A 21,841-nucleotide genomic window follows, 5' to 3' on the forward strand; every position below is an offset into this window, starting at 1 on the left:
TCTGCCTTAAGGTGGTGATAACACTGAAACGCGTGCATTATTACTCACTAATATCAGTATGGTCTATACCGCCTTTAGCAATGGTGGGCTCAATGCATTGATTAACACTAGCTTCACACTTGGAAAGGAGGAGTCTTGGGAGACTTCCACGGATCACACTGCAGCAGACCGAGCAATAGCAGTTCTCCACGGTGCAAACAAAGCGACAGCCGTAGATCTCTCACATCAACTTCACAACTCAGACATCCTTCATCTAAACTTCTCTCTCTTCCCTGTCCCCCCCCCCCCTCCCCCCCAAATAAAAAAACAGAGAGACATCAATCATATTGGTGGGAACAAAAAAAAAAAAGGGATGTTTCATTGATATGGAGGCAGCTCCACACGCCAACATCATACCGTTCGCTAGTTATCTTTTTTTTAATGCGTTTTAAAGTTGCCATTTTATAGTGGGCCAATTAAAGGAGTGCAGCTCTGGGACCGAGGCTAGATTCTCAAGCCCCAATTAAAAGTTGGAGGGTTGTTTCCGTGGAGAGGGAAACAAGGTGCACAAGATCAGACCATGTGAGAGAGTGACTGGAGAAATTGCTTGGCTCACATTGCTTAGATACAGATGTTGGATCTTAATATGACCCATTTCGTCGCAGGAGGAAAATAATCCTGCAACAGGAGGATTGAAATGAATATTGAATATTTAGAATCGCCTCCAGGGGGCAGCTGGAAGCGGTTTTTGTAGGCTATACAATACAGTACCGTTCCTAGGAGGATATGGTTTGGGAAAGGCTCTGCAAACCGACCTCATACCATCCAGTAACAAGTATTCTCACAGCTTGCTAGAGCATTGTGAACTGCCGTAGCGCAGTGGCCTGAGCAGCAGTGCGGGGCAATGTGTAGCCTACTGTTATTCAACCAATCCAAAGGCAGCTGCCTGCTTCCAACCTGCCTTCAAAGGCACCTACCTTAGTAAGTAGCACTTCTCCAGTAGGTTACTGCAGCATCACGTGATAACGCATTCAATTCTACCGAGCGCAAGTCGTTTGTAGCCACATTGTAGCTACTGTAGCAGTGTGAAAATTGTAGCCACCCCTCAAAAAGAGAACACTCACTTGAATTCCCCCCCCCCCCTTACTAGCTCTGACCTTTCTGATAGCTACCTTATTGAGGTAAAATGTACATACTATGACTGTGATGTGGTTGTCCCACCTAGCTACACGATATATACAAAAGTACAGTATGTGGACACCTCTTCAAATAGTGGATTTGGCTATTTCAGCCACACCCGGTGCTGACAGGTGTATAAAATGGAGCACACAGCCATGCAATCTCCATAGACAAACATTGGCAGTAGTATGGCCTTACTGAAGAACTCAGTGACTTTCAACGTGGCACCGTCATAGGATGCCAACTTTCCGCCGAGTGCTGAAGCATGTAGCGCGTAAAAATTGTCTGTCCTCGGTTGCAACACTCACTACCAAGTTCCAAACTGCCTCTGAAAGCAACATCAGCACAATAACTGTTTGTCGGGAGCTTCATAAAATGGGTTTCCATGGCCGAGCAGTCGCACACAAGACTAAGACATACAAACTATTATGACACCCACAAGCGACTTGGGACTGGTCTGAAGTCGGTAACGCCAATCTGCCAACTTCTGTCTGTAGCGTCCAAACAGTTCTGGCTACACACTAATATGACCCCTCTGTGGAAAGGTGAGACTCTAATGAACAAGGACCAGTGAAAAAAGGACCAGTTGAAAAAATGAATGGAAGTATATATGGAGACTGTTTAGTGCCAAAAATAAGGGGTTAAAAAAATATCCTGATATGTCTTATCTCTCATATTTAGGACAGACACTAAAGAACAAACTTCCTTTAGATTTTTTGGGGGAGGACTATCTGTTTTTGGGACCCTTCCCCAGATCTGTGCATCGACACAATCCTGTCTTGGGGCTCTACAAACAATTTCTTCGACCTCATGGCTTGGTTTTTTCTCTGACATGCACTGTCAACTGTGGGACTTTACATAGACAGGTGTGTGCCTTTCCAATTCATGTCCAATAAATTGAATTTACCACAGGTGGACTCCAATCAAGTTGTAGAAACATCTCAAGGATGATCAATGGAAACAGGATTCACCTGAGCTCAATTTCGAGTCTCATTGAAAAGGGTCTGAATACTTATGTAAATAAGGTATTTCTGTTTCTTATTTTTAATAAATGTGCAAAAATGTCTAAAAAAACTGTTTTTGCTTTGTCATTATGGGATATTGTGTGTAGATCGATGAGGGAAAAAAACAAAAGAATAAGGCTGTAACGTAACAAAATGTGAAAGAAGTGAAGGGGTCTGAATACTTTCCGAATGCACTGTATACCTAATTGATATGCTAGTCTTGCTTGCCAGATTCATGACGCTTAGAGATACAGTGGCTGTGGGAAGAGACTACAGTGCCTTCAGAAAGTATTCACACACCTTGACTTATTCCAGATTTTGTTGTGTTACAGCCTGAATTCAAAATGGATTTTAAAGAAAAATGTCTCACCCAACTACCCTATAATGACATAGCGAATACATGTTTTTGGAATTTTTCAAAATGTATTGACACTGTGCGATTAATTCACACAAGGCCAAATCTACACTGGAGTTGCTTACCAAGAAGACAGTGAATGTTCCTGAGGGGCCAAGTTAAGCAGATTTAAGTCAATACTGTTAAAGATCTATGGCAAGACCTGAAAATGGTTGTCTAGCAATGATACACAACCAACTTGACAGAGCTTGAAGATTTTTGAAAATAATAATGGCCAAATGTTGCACAATCCAGGTGTATAAAGCTGTTAGAGACTTACCCAGAAAGACTCACAGCTGTAATCGCTGCCAAAGGTGATTCTAGCATGTATTGAGGGGTTGAATACTTATCTAATCAAGATATATCAGTGTTTAATTGTTTTATTTTTTTTACAAATGTTAAAAATGTTCTTCCACTTTGACATTACAGAGTATTTTGTGTAGTTGACAAAGAAATACAATTAAATCCCTTTTAATCCCACTTTGTAACACAACATGTAGAAAAAGTCACGGGGTGTGTGCATAAGCCAGCTGAAACCCTTAAATCTGTTATTCAGCATTTTCACTCCCTTTTCCTGTTATTGGTCTGTAAGCCCTGATAACTAAGATCATTTTCTCTCCTCACGTCAACCAACAGTAACCTAATTCCAGCTCCCTTTTTACCTCTATCTTCCTCTCTCTTTCTTGCTCCCCTTCTCCTTGTCTCCTTCTTCTCTCTCTTTTGCTGTAGTTTCAGAGGAAAGTGTAGAATTACTGTATGCTGTACTCTCTCTCTCTTTCTCTCTCTCCCCCAACCCCTTATCTCTCTTTTTCTTTCTCTCTTGCTCGCTCTCTCTCTCTCTCTTCTCCCCCTTCCTCCCTCCCTTCTCTCCCTCCCATCCTTTCTCTTTCGCTCTCTCTTTCTCTCTCTAGAGCAGATATTAAAACAAGCTTTAGTGGGGCTGAGCTGTTTGATAGCCTGTTGCTTTATGGGGTTGACCTTGGCTATAGGGAGAACTCTGCATACGCATGGGTGCTTGGGGAGGGTGCAGGCAAGGTTACAGCACTGATGAAACTAGAGATGAGCTAGTGATAGAAAACAAATTGACACCCTGCATAGAGGAAAAATGGCACATCATAAATAGACAAAATACAATTTCTAGAGCCAAACTTATCTGATGGAGTGTATTTGGAGATTTAACTGATTTCATCATTCTTATACTTCAAAACCTGGCTGCATTATTTTTCTCCCTTTGACTGTAACTCAATGAGTCCCTTTATCCTCTTCTGTTTTATTTTCTGAGGACAAATTGTTCCAACAGCCACAGGCAGCAGCACGAGAGATAGCTCTGTCAATGGATCTGATGAGAGAGAGGGAGGTTTGTTTATGTGTGGCTGAAGGCCACTATTCGTTTTCATGTGATAGGCCTTCTGGTGATTCTGTGTCATTACTGTCCAAGTTTTTTTTATTTTTTTATTTTACCACAGCTTGTCCTCACATTTGTGGTGTAGGGTCGCGGAAGGCTCTATGACAATGCAGTGCTTATGTGCTGTGCTGGATCCTGTGTGTGTGTGTGTGTGTGTGTGTGTGTGTGTGTGTGTGTGTGTGTGTGTGTGTGTGTGTGTGTGTGTGTGTGTGTGTGTGTGTGTGGTGTGCGTGTGTGTGTGTGTGTGTGTGTGTGTGTGTGTGTGTGTGTCGTGTAACCAGTTCCGAACAAACACATGCTATGTGAGGTGAGGTTATAGGCCAGCTTAGCACGTGTTAATACAAAATATACCAGTTCACCATAATATTACCCCACCACTGCATCAGATTATGGTGTACTGGAGTGCCTTGATACAGCCATGAACTCCCTGAAGAATATAAAATATCCAACATGAGGTCATTGTGCCATTATGTCCACGGGGGCATATGGTTAAGCTACTAGCATGATCTATTAGGGTCATGACACCACTGTAGGAGACCGCCTTGTTTTCGCCCATGATGCCGTAGTTAAACGCTTGTGTTCATAGTAAATAGCAGAGGTGGGACCAAGTCATTGTTTTACAAGTCACAAGTAAGTCTCAAGTCTTAGCACTCAAGTCCCAAGTCAAGACAGGCAAGTCCGAGTCAAGTCTGAAGTCAAGACCGTCAAGTATCAGGTCAAGTCTCACGTCCTAAACTTTGAGTTTTGAGTTCAAAACAAGTCATAATGTGCTCTTCACCAAATGTAATAACATTTCATATTTTTAACAAGAGTAATAGTTAGTATATTACATTTACGCAAACCATGAATGCTTTTAAAAATATAGATATATTTATTACTTTCCAAATAAACGTTATATTTCCATGGAAATACATGGGTAGTGTCACGCCCTGACCATAGAGAGCCCTTGGTTCTCTATGGTGTTTAGGTCAGAGCGTGACTAGGGGGGTGTTCTAGTCATTGTATTTCTATGTTGGTGAGTTGTATGGTTCCCAATTAGAGGCAGCTGGTAATCGTTCCCTCTAATTGGGGATCATATTTAGGTAGCCTTTTTCCCACCTGTGTTTTGTGGGATATTGTTTTGAGTGATTGCATGTAGCACTATGGTACTTCACGGTCGTTGTTTAAGTTTCGCAGTAATAAAAGATGTGGAACTCCAATCACGCTGCGCCTTGGTCCGTCTATCCCAACAACCGTGACAGGTAGCCATGAGAAAGACCCCCCCCCCCCCCCCCCCCCTAATAGTGATCGACTATCGAGGATCGCTATGGGGCGCAATTGGGCGATGTATGCTTGTACACAATCGCACAACCTTAACACACACACACACACGCTCTGTGTGGTTACAGTAGGCTAACGTATGTCAATGGTTTCAGGAACAGCAGTAACATCAGGCAGGATTTAGGCTACCAAGTGCCTAGCCAGTTGTAGCTCAATCTTGGGTGCAATGATCACGTTCCTGCACTGACTGACTGTGTGGAGGCTCATTGATTTAACGTTACGTTAGCCTACATGCTACACTAGCAAAGTTATACATTTTATAGCTGTCGGCTATATTAGCCACGACTTACCATTAATTGTGCAGGTTCAAATGTAGATCAAAGTTGGAAATTGTTGCGCCTCCATCTGTAATTTTCTTCCCGCATGTTTTGCAAGTTACAATCCGTTTTTTGTTGATACAGCATCATCTTTATATCCGAAAATAATAATTTTGGGTATCATCTTTCCAAGGGCTCCATCTGAATTCTCTCGCCGACGTTCCTCTGCACTGCCGCACACAACTTTTTCTCAGCTGGCTCAATTTGATTGGCTGCTGTCCGATTCAAAATGTAATCCGTTAAATGAAGAGTTGATGCGCTGCACACTTTTTTTAATAGCATCATTTTTAATATTTGGGCTTGGGGAGTGTATCAAGTCAGGTCGAGTCAAAAGGCTCAAGGTCAAGTCACGAGTCATTGGTGTCAAAGTCGAGTTGCAAATCATCATATTTGTGACTCGAGTCTGATTCGAGTCCAAGTCATGTGACTCGAGTCCACACCTCTGGTAAATAGTCATGCTAACATGACCATAAAATAAATGTCATGATTTTTGTGTACATTTACAATAAGAGAATATCCATACACCAACTAATTAATTTAAGTGAAATATTAGATTTTTTTTTTTATCTGAAAAATATTCAGCCACTCTTGGAGGAAAACAGAATACAGTGAAGATGTAGTAGGTTTCTTTTTCTTATCAAAAACTAACACTTTCCAGCTTTAAAATCAATCAATGTGCTATGAAATAGAACACAGCAAGCTTGGAGATTTTCATGAAGCAATGCAGTGAATTGTATTCCTGTGGTCCATTAAAATCACAGCTTTTCAACTCACACTATTATGTGGAAATTACGTGTTACCACTATTATACCACAGTTTTACTAACAACAATCTGATGCTCGCAATCCCTCCATCCCTCTGTTTGGGATTAGAAAGGCATTGAACGAGAGATTAGGGGAGGAAGAATAGAACCGAGGGAGGAGAGGTCAGAATGGTTGAATAAGGGAGGAACCCACCAAGTCTCCACATCGGTCAACTGTGCCTAACTAAATGTATCCTATCCTCTCATTGACAGATCTTGTCCGGTCCAGTCAATTCGTCAGTCCCAGGGCCAGCACAGGGGGGTCGCTCCGGAGGCCAGAGCCCATCCGGACCGGGACCCTGTGCTGTCGCACTGACTGACCCCCCTATCTGCGAATGACCAGCAAGCATCTGAGGGTGGGGCCCGCCTCAGTCTCGCATGATTGGCTGCTGGATGGAATTAAGGTGAATGGAACACATGCCCAAGGAGCAGGACCCTAACCTATCAGAGGGAGAAGAGAAACTGTGAGTCCCGCTCCCTACTTCCTAGTCTCAACCCTACAGGCTATGACCCTGCCGCTAACATCACGCGTGAATAGGTATCAAATGGTCTTATAGTTTTAGAGGTTGTCTGAGGAAAGTGTAGAATTACTGTGTGTTTTACCTTTTTGTTTTGAAAGTTTCCTCTCCGGTTTCTCTCTCTCGCTGTGGTGCTTAACTATGCTAGTATTTATTTTCTCTCATCCATCTCTTCCCTCTCTCCCGGCTCCGTCTATTTCTTCTCTCCGTTTCCATCTCTCTCTGCCTTTCTCTCTCTTTCCACTTTCTTTACTGTCTGCAAGTTGAAACAGCTCCAAAAAGTGATCTTGTTTTCTAAGAAACCTGTAAACTAGGCCTCCAGGCTTCACCAACCCTGAACACTTGTGAGTGTGTAACTGCAACTTACAAACTGTACCGCTCAAAGCCAGTCCGCCCTACACGAACATAGGCTTTTTCCCTATTCATCGTTAATTAAAACACAACATCAGTGAAATGTAACCTCCTCTGTCTCAACCAGTCAGGCTGTGGCAGAGTGGAACGGGGATTTTTTATCAAAGAGCAACCGGCTCTTACTCAAAGGGCACAACTATCAGTCAATCTGATATGCCTCGGAGCGATTGGAGGCACAGCTCCACCTGGCTAGGTTAGAATGATATCACATTCTGGTAGCGTAGCCTATAGTTTCATATGGTTGATAGTGATGATGTTTGTGTTCTGTTACTGTTGTGTTTATGTACACACAATACCCTGCGCAAAACACGTTTTTGCTAATTTTTGCAAATGTATTACAAATAAAAAACTGAAATATTACATTTACATAAGTATTTAGACCCTTTACTCAGTACTTTGTTGAAGCACCTTTGGCAGCGGTCACAGCCTCAAGTCTTCTTGCGTATGACGCTACGCCCTTCTCCTCTGCAGATCCTCTCAAGCTCTGTCAGCTTGGATGGGGAGCGTCGATGCACAGATATTTTCAGGTCTCTCCATAGATGTTCAATCAGGTTCAAGTCCAGGCTCTGGCTAGGCCACTCAAGGACATTCAGAGACTTGTCCGGAAGCCATTGCGGCGTTGTCTTGGCTGTGTGCTTAGGGTTGTTGTCCTGTTGGAAAGTGAACCTTCGCCCCAGTCTGAGGTCCTGAGCACCCCCTTTAAGAATGATGGAGGCCACCATGTTCTTGGGGACCTTCAATGCTGGTACGCTTCCCCAGCTATGTGCCTTGACACAATCCTGTCTCAGAGCTCTACGGACAATTCCTTCGACCTCGTGGCTTGGTTTTTGCTCTGACATGCACTGTCAACTATGGGACCTTATATAGACAGGTGTGTGCCTTTCTAAATCGTGTTCAATCAATTGAATTTACCACAGGTGGACTCCAATCAAATGTACAAACAACTCAAGGATGATCAATAGAAACAGGATGTGCCCGAGCTCAATTTTGAGTCTCATAGTAAAGGGTCTGAATACTAATGTAAATAAGGTATTTCTGTTTTTTCTTTTTTTATAAATTTGCGAATGTTTCTAAAACCTGTTTTTGTTTTGTCATTATGGGGTATTGTGTGTAGATTGATGAGGGTTTTTTTTTTTTTACATTTCTTTGAAAATATGGCTGTAATGTAACAAAATGTGGAGAAAGTCAGGGGGTCTGAATACTTTCAGAATGCACTGTACTCTGCCCATTCCACTCCCCCATATCCCAATTTGTGCCACCCATAAGTGAAAAATCTACATGCCAAATATAGACCATATATTGTGTTCATTACAGGTCATAGAAAATAGCTGAAGCTCTGAACTATCCATTCAGACCCCAGTCCTGCCTGCCTGCAGGTTATGGAATAACTTTTAGTATTTTTCCAGTAGGTTTCCTCAAGGAGAATGCCTCTACTTCTAGCATGTTGATGTTTATTGTCATGAGTCTTGACCTGGAGGCAGAAATGAGCAATTTCCCCTTATATACTCCAGCTGCAAAGTCAAAATTGCCTATATTGTAAAAATTCATGACAACAAAAATGTGCTCTTTGGTCTTAATTTAAGGTTAGGGTTAGGCATTAAGGTTAGCAGTGTGGTTAAGGTTAGCTTTAAAATGGGATTGTATGACTGTAGCTGTGCCAGCTAGTGACCATTCTGCAGAGCTGCCTCCAGAATAATTAACACAGCAACAGATTAGCGTTTTTCATGACGAAAAACGCTAATCTGCCCACTTCCTTGTCAAAGATAATAAAACAAAAACACTATAATAAATACCACAGTAATGTCCGCAGAAACACTACAGTAAATGCTACAGTATACTATAGTCCTCAAAAACACTACAGTATACTGCAATCAGCAAAAACACTACATTAATTACTATAGTATATACACTACAGTTTTCTTTTACCACAGTATTTATACTATAACTTTAAATACTACAGCATACTATAGTAAATACTACAGTATTCACTGTAGTGTTTTTGCAGACTTTAGTCAGTGACTAGTACAGTAAAGTCAGCAAAAACACTACAGTGAATACCATAGTATTTATACCATAGTATGCTATAATATGTTTCATGTGGGTGTGCTTGCACATGTACCTGGGTGGGTGTGTGTGCATGTATGTGTGTTTATGTTGTTCCTTTGTGCTTGTGTGTGGTGTGTGTCATGGTTGTGACACATGGCATCATGGAGAGGGTCTCTGGCTCCCTGGAATGCTGTGTCAAATTCCCCGGTGCTGATCCATGTGGCAAATTACCAGGGCGCAAATGAAAGGAAAGCCAGACTAGATTACTCAACCGCGATGGACACCTGTCGGTAGATAAGCAACTGGGCTGGTGTGTGTGTGTGTGTGTGTGCGCACATGTGTTTGGGCGTCTGTGGGTTTGTGTGTGTCTGTGTTTTAATGTGGACGTTCAGGGCTAAATTAAGCCTGCTGTCGCTGTGTTAATTAAAGAAGAGGAGGAATTAAAGCGTTTGCTAATCACATTGAAGTTGATTGAACGGTTTGCTACTGTAGTGGATTTCATTAAAGCTCTCCTTCACTGTGTTGTCCTTCCATACCTTTGAAGTGATATTGGGGTTAAAGGGATAGTTCAATAAAATTACAGATTTAGACATTTGTTTTCCCAGTCAAGTGTGATCAAACGCATGCAAACACACAAAAACACCCTTTAGTGGGGTGCAGGGACGAAAAAAGTTGGTATAAAAGAACAACGTGTAAAATAGTAAATAACGGCTAGTTCTCAGAGAGTTTTGAATTGTCAAGAGGCATTAAACAAGGGTGTCCACTGTCACCATATCTATTTGTTATGGCCATCTAAATGCTAGCTATTAAAATCAAATCCAATAACAACATTAGAGGATTAGAAATCCAAGGCTTAAAAACAAAGTTGTCCATGTATGCCGATGACTCAAGTTTTATATTAAGTCCGCAAGCTAGATCCCTGCAATGTCTAATTGAAGATCTAGATAACTTTTCTGTACTTTCTGTACTAAAACCTAATTATGATGTGTACAATATTACATATTGGATCTTTAAAAAATACAACTTTTACATTACTCTGCAGTTTACCTATAACATGGGCTGATGGTGAAGTAGACATACTTGGTATTCATATCACAAAATATATAAATAAGCTCTCCACAATGAATTTCAATAGAAAACTAATAGACAAGATCCTGCAACCATGGAGAGGTAAATACCTGTCTATTTATGGAAAAATTGCCCTGATTAACTCCTTAGTCATATCTCTGTTTACTCACTTACTTATGGCGCTGCCTACTCCTGATGATTCGTTTTTCAAATCATATGAGCAAAAAATATTTCACTTTATCTGGGACGTTAAACCAGACAAAACAATACGTGCCTATCTATATCATGAATATCAATTGGGTGTGTTGAGATTATTAAATATAAAAGCACTAAACCTCTCTCTGAAAGCTTCACTTATTCAAAAGTTTTACTTCAACCCTAAATGGTTCTATATCAGGTTATGCCGATATAGGACTCGTTTTACTGTGGATATAGATACTTTTGTACCTGTTTCCTCCAGCATCTTCACAATGTCCTTTGCTGTTGTTCTTCATTTGCACTTTTCGCACCAAAGTACGTTCATCTCTAGGAGACAGAACACGTCTCCTTCCTGAGCGGTATGACGGTTGTGTGGTTCCATGGTGTTTATACTTGCGTACTATTGTTTGTACAGATGAATGTGGTAGCTTCAGGCGTTTGGAAATTGCTCCTAAGGATGAACCAGACTTGTGGAGGTCTCCAATTATTTTCTGAGGTCTTGGCTGATTTCTTTTGATTTTCCCATGATGTCAAGCAAAGAGGCACTGAGTTTGAAGGTTGGCCTTGAAATACATCCACAGGTACACCTCCAATTGATTCAAATAATGTGAATTAGCCTATCAGAAGCTTCTAAATTCATGACATAATTTTCTGGAATTTTCCAAGCTGTTTAAAGGCACAGTCAACTTAGTGTATGTAAACTTTTGACCCACTGTAATTGTGATACAGTGAATTATAAGTGAAATAATCTGTCTGTTAACAATTGTTGGAAAAATTACTTGTGTTATGCACAAAGTAGATGTCCTAACCAACTTGCCAAATCTATAGTTTGTTAACAAGAAATGTGTGGAGGGTTGAAAAATGAGTTTTAATGTCTCCAACCTAAGTGTATGTAAACTTCCGACTTCAACTTTACCTGTATTTATGGGAAAGATGTTTGAAAAGGGTATTTTGGTCTCAAATTATATTGTAAATTGGAATGGTAGAGTTATGTCTTTCATGAAGTTATCAGAATTGTACAGGAAGGTCTGCTCAATCCAAGAGTACAACCAATTGATTACAGCATTACCCCAAAAATGGGAGGCAGGTGGCAGCGGGAGGAGGTAGGGTACTGGTCTGTCTGCCCAATATAAAGGATCAAATCTGCCGGAGGAATAAAAATCGCATAAATAGGAAAGTATACCAGTTTCATTTGAAGACCAGGATGTTGACAACTGTACCATACAGATTGCAAAATAGTTGGGAAGAGATTTTTGATGTACCAATTTTATGGTACAGGGTGTATGAGATATATGAGATATATAAAATAACAGAAGATTCAAGACTTTGTGCTTTTCAGCAAAAATTATTATATAGAATTCTTGCCACCAACAAAATGTTGAACATTTGGGGCATAAAATCATCTAAGCTCTGTAGATTTTGTTGTGAGGATACAGAATCAATACACCATTTATTTTGGTATTGCCCTCAAGTAACCTGTTTCTGGTCTCAGGTTCTGGAATGGCTGAAAATGCATAACATTGATCTAAAATTGACCCTAGAAATAGTACTGTTAGGAAATCTGGAGAGACCAGGTCAGTCAATTACTAATATACTAATACTCTTAGTAAAAGTATTTATCTTCAACTCACAATCTGTGGATTCTATTCGATAGATTGAAATTGTACGTTAAACATCACAGTATAGTTGAAAGATATATGTTGCATAGAAAATATATATAACATATATGTTGCGTAATTTGTTTTTTAAACTATGTTTGGATCCTGCAAGGATCTTCGTCAGGTCAGGATCTAAATTATTGTTTGTTAATTAATAAAAGGTACGTGATAGAGCTTATGTGTGCAACATTTGTTTCCTTACCTTAAAAGCAGTCTATGAACAAGGAGTGACTGCAATCTACACTTTGGTTTTTGTTAAACTAGCCACTGTGGATTGCAGTCACTCCTGCGTTTCAAGTTAGGCAACACAAATTTAAATACTGCATTTTGCTGATCTATCCCTTCAACTGCACTGCCTTTTACATTTATACATTTTAGTCATTTTAGCAGACACTCTGATCCAGAGCGACTTACAGTAGTGAATGCATACATTTCATTTCATATATTTTTTTCCCCGTACTGGTCCCCCGTGGGAATCGAACCCACAACCCTGGTGTTGCAAACACCATGCTCTACCAACTGAGCCACACTGCTAAGGTGAGAGTAGTTCTTGTACTATTGCACTTAATAATAACAATGGCATACAGTAATATTAGGTCTTGTGGTTTTGTGGGTGCTGATGGAAACAAATGGCTTAGCATTAGCTTTTTTGTTTCCTTATTGGTTTTGGTTTTCAACCTTGCCAAAAAGGCACTGTCCTATCTAATGTTATGCAATTATAAGCTCCTTAACGCTGTTGTCAATGATGTTGCAATGAAGTCAATGTACTGTAGAGAGCACATTGACATACGGAGAGGGGCTGGGTTATCATTCTACAGCTGGAATCAAACACACACACACACACACACACGCACACTCGCATGCACACTCGCTCATCCACTCCATTCAGATAAGACAACAACATTTGTATTTCGACACATTTTTGCAGTGTGGAAACTTTCCGACTTCAATTGAGAGATCCATTCAAACAAGCCTTTTTATAAATAGATAGCAGCCATCTAGCACATTGCATTTGACCTTCTTGAACTTCTCCAGCCTCTGTGGCTCTGTTTAATTCAATTGCCATACCAAAAAATGCAATTTATGTCATGCAATTGAAGTCACTTGCGACATAAACAAGATTTTGGCTCAATTGGCTTATCCTTGTCCTGCTGACATCAGGATTTCCCACCATGGCTTCGCTATACGAGCTTTGTCCTCTCAATATTGCTTTTATGACTTCCTTGTGTCATATGGAAATGAATAGCAGTAGATGTGATGCTCAGGTTGATAATGAACAATATGAAAAGCAACAATGCCTGTAGTACCCTATTGTTATCTTGTTACGCATTCATCGGACATGTGAGACAAACAATGTTACGATTTCCTTTTGGCATCGACCTGTCATAACCAGAATCATAATTGCTTGCTGTTTCCCTCTCTCTTTGTTTCTTTTTCTCTCTCTCTCAAGTCAGTAATGACAAGCGTTAACCTCTTCAAACCAATCCACACACATCACCGCGAGAGGCCAGTCCTAGACAGACAGACAGACAGACAGACAGACAGACAGACAGACAGACATGTGTGTATGGCCTTCTCTGAAACTCTTGGAAAGCCCTGGTGTTGTAACCAGGGGTCAGTCATACATGTTAGGTCCACGTGTGTTTGTGTGTGTCATGTCACAGCTTCATGGTTTGCCAGTACATATTTAGTGTCCAACTAACATAAGGCAAATCCAAATAAAAACACCAACGCAGTGGTGAATCCTGGGTAAAATGGCCTATAAAAAGATACTCTTGTTCAATCTCTAAATTTACTACCATTATTTGTAAATAACCTCTCAAGCACTTTTCGTGCCTGAAATAATATGATATGCAAATAATCTTTTTTTTTTATAGAAGTTACAAGTTCTGGCTGCCATTGGCATCGATTAATTGCTACAATATCGCTACACCCAAATTAAAGCATACTGTAGCCGTTATGTTTACGACTTAGAGGTTGTCATTTATTCACCAGCAAGTAATGTTATTTCACTATAGAGCTTTACATTTACATTTTAGTCATTTAGCAGACATTCTTATCCAGAGCGACTTACAGTAGTGAATGCATACATTTCATTTCATGCATTGTTTTTTTTTTTTTGTACTGGCCCCCCGTGGGAATCGAACCCACAACCCTGGCATTGCACACACCATGCTCTACCAACTGAGCCACAGGGAAGGCTTTACCTTACCGAGATATGAAGAAATCTCTCGCCAAACATAGTCAACACAAAGCCTGTGTTTGTTTAGAGGTTTGGAAGTTCATCTTTAGTGATCTGGTGTTCCGCTGTGTTTTGATAGAGGGAGTTGGCTAGCTCTAGTACCGTGCCATGCTCCATTCCACCGTACCCTGTAATTTAGACGATTGTGGGATGGCTAAGGAACAAAGTGACCATTAGAATGTGAATGTATGGGAGGGGACACCTCAGTTGGATAGGATGCACGTTGCGCTGGGAACAATAGGCTGCTGTGAAGTACTGGCCCTGTATAGGCTGGTTAGTATACATATATTAAAGTCAGCCTTCTGTGACACTTGTTTCCTTTAGTATTTCAGTGTCCGAACTGTGCCAGTTTAAAGGCGTCAGTCAATCTACTTGTAAGTTTGATTTTATTTCTCCGTTGTTTCTTCACTCGAGTATTGCCAATCTCTGTTTTTGCCTCGGAATTGTTTTGAAAAACTGGGTTGTTGGCAATTAGCTACGTTTCGAAATAGCCCTCATTTCAAGTTATTGAGCTTTTGGCTCCGTCGCTGAGGTACAAGAATAGACCCATCGAGCCTGCCTTGAGGTCAGAGCTGACAGCTAGCTACCTGTTAGTTGCCAGATCAACCCACCTTCAATCATCCCCAAACCTGCTGTCAACCCCTCAGGTGGAGAGGCAGGCCCACAGCCAATCATGAGCATGGGTGGGTCTAACAGGAGAGTGAGAGCCACAGACACGAGAGAGAGTGAGAAAAAGACAGTGAAAAGCACAGAGTTGGGATTGTAGGAGGGATTCAGAGAAACAGATCAGCCAGAGTGAGAGAGAGAGGGAGAGTCTGCAGGGATTCATACAGAGAGAGAGACTGAGAGAGTGAAAAAAGAGAGGCAGAGTGGGTGTGTGTGCTAGCGAGCCAAGGTCTTTTCAGAGCTAAACATAGCGAGGTTGGCAGCAGTGTCAGTGTACAGTAGATGTGACTCGTATTTGCCAGCGTTGTTTGAGGCCAGCAACTCTTCTCGCCATGCATATTCTACACTCGCACTGCGTCATAAGGTCAGAAATGGTCTTCTTTTTTGGACTGTCAACTTTTGTTTAGCAGATGAATTGTCTCGTGTTGGTGTTGTTGGGGGTCTGCTGTGTTGTAGTTTTGGGCACAGGAATGATGGTACATAGGAAATAGGTCATGTTGCTTGCTTTACTTCTTGAGTAAAGAAAGCAAAACTAGGGGTTCTTTAAAGGTTCCTACAAGGCACTTGGCCCCCTAATGGTAAAAATGTGTAGCCTCACCATTTAAATGTGAAATCATTTGTTTGTTTTGTAAAAGATCAGTGAACAGTATTTTTTCCTTCTTTTTCACTCTCTCTCGCCTCAGCAGAAGACTTGAGCTGTGAAGCTCTGAAGGGCATTTTTTTTATATAGCACAACAGAAAGCGTTAAGAGGGGACTGGACGCTAGGCTTAGGCTAGCTACTTCTGAGGGGTCCGCTAAAGTGATAAGCTCCTCAGTCTGCTTAACTGTAATGATGGCGGTTGTGTATTTCTGAATTGATTACCTGAGGTGTGATGTTGTTAATGGAGGCTTGGAAAGCGGCAGTGGCATCCCTAGAGTAAGTCTATTGACTTTTTCTTTTCACCTTTATTTAACTAGGCAAGTCAGCTAAGAACAAATTCTTATTTTCAATGACGGCCTAGGAACAGTGGGTTAACTGCCTTGTTCAGGGGCAGAACGACAGATTTTTACCTTGTTGGGGATTTGATCTCACAACCTTTCGGTTACTAGTCCAACGCTCTAACCACTAGGCTACCTGCCACCCTGTTAGTTTAGCCCTTCAGGAGCTGTGGGAGGGGGGGTCCCCTTCCCTAGGGAGTGGGATGGGGGGGGTCCCCTTCCCTAGGGAGCTGGATGAGGTATATTTGGGGGGTTGGTGGGCGATGGGGGTCGTGAATTGGTGCGTGCGTGCGTAGCAGATGTGAAGACCCTGGTTGGGAAAACAGGGACGGAACTCTTTCTGTCTCGATGTGTGTGTGTGTATCAGGATACTAAGTGGTGTTGTTCTCTGTCTGTGTGTGTGTGTGTGTGTGTGTGTGTGTGTGTGTGTGTGTGTGTGTGTGTGTGTGTGTGTGTGTGTGCGTGCTTGTGTATTCGTGCGACACAGGCAGCATCAGAAGGCCACAGGGTAGGAGGCTGCACTGTCAGTGGGTTGACAAATTGATGGCTATCACCCCGGGCAACGGTATATCTGATGGCTTTTGATGAGGAAGCCAGAGCTGGGAGTGACATTTACCGTTGGCTATCATCCAATGACAACGCTATACTTGCTGCATTGTTGTTACAGCTGGACATGTTCTATCGGTCCCTCCCATAGTGGCACTCGATGAGGATAAGGGAGTGGGTTCATACCGATGATTGATATATACATACTAGATGACTGATAGGGGGCGTCGTGTTGAAGCCACCATGCCACCATCTTGGTACTCCCCCATCATTGTAAAAAGTATTTTGTAAGCTATAGAAATGCATTTATTAATGTCTACATACGTTTCTGACAGGTGTATTCTATTACAGACACGTTCATGCATACTTTGAAATTGTATTATGTCAGCTAAACATACAAATAAAAACAATGCAGAGTTTTAAAAAAGTAAGAAGAATTTGCTAAATAAACTAAAGGAAAAATAGTAACACAATAAAACAACAATAATGAGGCTATATACAAGGGGTCAATGTGCTGGGGTACAGGTTACATGTAGGTAGGGATAAAGAGACTATGCATAGATAATAAACAGAGGGTAGCAGCAGCATATGTGAAGAGTGTGAAGGAATGTCAATATGCATGTGTGTGTGTGTTTTGGAGTGTCCGTGTAGTATGTGTGAGTGTGGGGTTAGAGTCCAGTGAGTGTACATCGAGACTGTGCAAGAGAGTCAGTACAAAACATTTTAATAGATAAGAATAAAATAAGGGGGGGGGGGGGGGTCAATGTAAATAGTCCGGGTAGCCATTTGATTAACAGTTCAGCCGTTTAATGGCTTGGGGGTAGAAGCTGTTAAGGAGCCTTTTGGTCCCAGACTTGGCGCTCCGGTACCGCTTGCTGTGTGGTAGCAGAAAGAACAGTCTATGACTTGGGTGGATGGGCCACTCAAGTACATTCAGAGACTTGTCCCGAAGCCACTGCTGCGTTGTCTTGGCTGTGTGCTTAGGGTCGTTGTCCTGTTGAAAGGTGAACCTTTGCCCAAGTGTGAGGTCCTGGGCACTCTGGAGCAGGTTTTCATCAAGGATCTCTCTGTACTTTGCTCTGTTCATCTTTCCTTCGATCCTGACTTGTCTCCCAGTCCCTGCCGCTGAAAAACATCCCCACAGCATGATGCTGCCACCACCATGCATGACTGTAGGGATGGTATTGGCCAGGTGATGAGCGGTGCCTGGTTTCCTCCAGATGTGACGCTTGGCATTCAGGCCAAATAGTTCAATCTTGGTTTCATCAGACCAGAAAATCTTGTTTTTCATGGTCTGAGAGTTCTTTAGGTGCCTTTTGGCAAACTCCAAGCGGGCTGTCATGTGCCTTTTACTGAGGAGTGGCTTCTGTCTGACTACTCTACCATAAAGGCCTGATTGGTGGAGTGCTGCAGAGATGGTTGTCCTTCTAGAAGGTTCTCCCATCTCAACAGAGGAACTCTGGAGCTCTGTCAGAGTGACCATCGGGTTCTTAGTCACCTCCTTGACCAAGGCCCTTCTCCCCCGACTGCTCAGTTTGGCCAGGTGGCCAGCTCTAGGAAGAGTCTTGGTGGTTCTTCCATTTAAGAATGATGGAGGGCACCGTTTTCTTGGGGACATTCAATGCTGCAGAAATGTTTTGGTACCCTTCCCCAGATCTGTGCCGCGACACAATCCTGTCTTGGAGTTCTACGGACAATTCCTCCAATCTCATAGCTTGGTTTTTGCTCTGACACTGTCAACTGTGGGACCTTATATAGAGAGGTGTGTGTCTTTCCAAATCATGTCCAATCAATTGAATTTACCACAGGTGGACTCCAATCAAGTTGTTGAAACATCTCAAGGATGATCAATGGAAACAGGATGCACCTGAGCTCAATTTCGAGTCTCATAGCAAAGGGTCTCACCTATGTAAATAAGGTATTTCTGTCTTCTAAAAAAGCATATTTAATAAATTTTTGAATGAGGCTATAATGTAACAACATTTTGAAAAAGTGAAGGGGTCTGAAAACATTTGACCGGTCTCATCCTGTCATATCTAGCATGAACGCAGTCATACATGTATATTACAGCCCTATAAAACGTGCCTACTTGTTATTGTGGCCCTTTTTGGTTGAGGGTCAAATGCCCTCACGCTATAGTAAAATAAGTCACTTTATTTATGTTCGGGTTTGCAGAGTCTCAAATCACATGCGCTTCATTACAAGTACTGTATTTAATCTAAAAAAAAAATAGATTGCCACAATTAGCCATTTCTCTATAAAACATTTAAGGGTGTTTTCAAATATCGTCCTCTTTAAAAGAACCATCTCATTCCTCTTTAACACCAGATCCGTTAAGACGGTCAATTTGACCGTTTTCAATTTTGGAATTTCAATAACTTCATTTCAATAAAAACCTTGAACCCACCTGTCCCTGACTTCTCCTAAATATGTGAACTTTACACTCTAGCAGTACTTTCGGACACATTTCATAAAATACAAAAACTTTCTGAGCACGCCATCCTCAAAGCGCCATGACTGCATATTTAGTAGAATAGCCAGGCCTCGAGGAGTACCCAATAGCCACCAGTCTAACAAATCCATTCAACTAAGAAAAGCCTGGCCTAATTGGACCTCCCTTCGTGCCAATGTAATTTGGTCGTGTTTATGAAAGTGTTAGGTAACACTAGAATACAAAATGTAAAAACTTGAAACAACATAACATGCTCATTGGTTTATGTTACTGTAGGCTACGTGATGACGTCTCTCCTGCTCATGGGTGTTGTTCATCTGCTGCTTGAGCAACACGCGTGCGACGATAGCAGCCAAATCAAGCATGTTGTAAAACACAGCAACAGGCCAGCGGCGAGTTTCTCCTTCCTCCTTTCATCTCATACAGCCGTGCCATCTGATCTGAAACATTATCACGACTCTCCCTCACCTGTTGCCCGATACGGATCCTTTCCCAGATAGGGAAAGCCGTTCAGCATGAATCAGAATACTAATCATCAGAGATCTCATGATCCATTTCTTCCCCCGCCAGCTGTGTCGTTTTCATCCAGATCTTGTAGCAACGCTAACGCGGCATGTGCGTCCTTTTAGCTTTGGGCTTGCCATTGTAAGTTGTGCCCGCTCTCACTGTGCAGCCTACTCCAAGTAGGTCTAGAGTAGACTAATACAAATACTTGGATTCAGTGGACTGATATAGGATACACTGTTTTGAGAATTAGGAATAATTAGAATATATGATCGAATGGCCTGTTCTTCATTCACAATTGGTGATTACATAATTATGATTCGTTCGCCCCCCCCCCCCCCCTCACTCATCAACTCACCCATTCTCTCCCATCATAATATACTTCATTTATTTAATATTGTTGTTATATGTGTGACAATTTGTTTCGGTATAGTTTTGGTTCAGTCTCGAGGCAATTATCGGGGTGATTCTCAACGGGGCATGGCACATTCAACTATCCGAGAAGGAGCGGAACAGAGCGGGGAAACCATTCAAATGTTATATAGACTTATTTAGGTAAAGTCTAGGACGAGGGGGACACGACTTTAAAAATGGCAGAGTAATTAAACATTTACATTTGTTTTCAGTCATTGTGACGCTTTCTGCCTTTCTCGTATTAATATACACAATCACAAATAAATCCATTCAAATGTAATTTAGGAAGGTCATAAAAAAAAAACATGATACAAGGCAATTTATTTCAAAAGAACAGAGTAGCATGTTTTGAGTTGTATTTATCTGTGCTTAGTTGTGAAGTCTATGGCTGCGCCATGCCAATGAAATAGGCTTGTTCGTTTAGCAGACATCACAGGCCCTGCCCTACCACAGTCAAAACACATATTTTACAGTAAGAATATAATGGAATATTCTAAATGGCTATTGCTGATTGTCACCAGTAGCCTACTCACACGAGGAATGCATGGAAACATGGTTATTCTTGGAAAAAGTTATATTTTACAACAGTGACCATCCGCGCAATTGTACAGAGTTTTGGCAAAAATAGGTTCATTATAAACCTTGGAATCTGCACTTTCAGATATGGTATAGCAATCAAAATGTCTGGCCTGCATGGACCTCTGTATGATGATATGAAAGAAGTGCTATTTGGTAAGCGCCTTGCTTCTTCGTCAATGCACGCAGTCAATGCACGCTGCCGAGGACATCAGTCTCTTCGTTTTCTATATTGTCATATTGTCACCCATTATTGACTATTGTACATTTAATCTTGTCTTTAGGCCACATCTATTGCTATTATTATTATTATTATTATGTGTGTGAAATTAGTTTCAATATAGTTAAGGTGTAGTCTGAACGGGACAGCTGGGTGGGAGACTTGTGTAACAGTTGAAAATACACTATCATCTTATTTGACTATTTACAGTCTATGCGCTTCTGGATCAATCAAGTCATTTCGTGAACCTGAGGTTTCCTATGAACTATTTTAACGTAATAAATGCATTCGTTTATCAATTTATTATTTATTATGGAATATTTATACAATTGAAATATCAAACGGTCAGAAAAACCGTCATGGCCATTCTAGTAGTTATTGAATTAAGGCACTCTCAGTTTTAAAGTGAACTTTGGCGTTTAAAAAAGGTAAATAACTGAACTCTCTTTGTATTCACACTGCCCTTGCCTTTCAATGAGGACTCAACTCTTTAGCCAGTTCACTTCACCCATTTTGTGGCCCGAGTCCTCTTTGCATTCATATCGCTATGTTTAGAAAGGAATCAAGATCTTTTTCCAACATTCACTCAATACACTCTGGGGTTTTTACAAAGTGCAGGACGAGCCATTTAATCAGAACGTGTTATCGGACACCTAGATATACCTACTAACATTTTGGAAGCTAATAGATTGCATTTCGTTAAAAGATTAGATGATAATTGTAATCGAATGATACCAATAATATATACATGTTAATAGTAACAAAATAAATAACGGCAGAATAACTGCGAATTAAATAGTGCTGTAATTGAAAATTGTACACCCAATGTAGGCTACTGCCCTTTTAAAAGCTATCATTTATTTTGTACCCTATGTTGTGATTCTCACCAAATATGTTGTCTTCTCACACTATTCAAACCCCACTATCGAATAAACAGTCTATG

The 21,841-nt window shown here is 41.3% G+C and overlaps 1 protein-coding gene across 2 annotated transcripts in view; it reads left to right on the forward strand.

Moving 5' to 3' along the window:
* The window catches only part of LOC106589304 (thyroid hormone receptor alpha), a 198,664-nt gene that overhangs the window by 133,310 nt on the left and 43,513 nt on the right, over positions 1 to 21,841 (forward strand). Inside the window, exon 3 of one of the 2 annotated variants that reach the window (XM_014179099.3) lies at positions 6,614 to 6,864. In XM_014179099.3, coding sequence (XP_014034574.1) covers positions 6,809 to 6,864 — 56 coding nt within the window. In that variant the 5' untranslated portion in view covers positions 6,614 to 6,808. Of the gene's footprint in view, positions 1 to 6,613; positions 6,865 to 15,273; positions 15,572 to 21,841 lie in introns of those variants that run through there. The other variant, XM_014179100.3, reaches the window with a different exon arrangement.

The sequence above is a fragment of the Salmo salar genome, chromosome 28, assembly GCF_965601325.2.
Source record: "Salmo salar chromosome 28, fSalSal1, whole genome shotgun sequence".
Taxonomy (NCBI): Eukaryota; Metazoa; Chordata; class Actinopteri; order Salmoniformes; family Salmonidae; genus Salmo; species Salmo salar.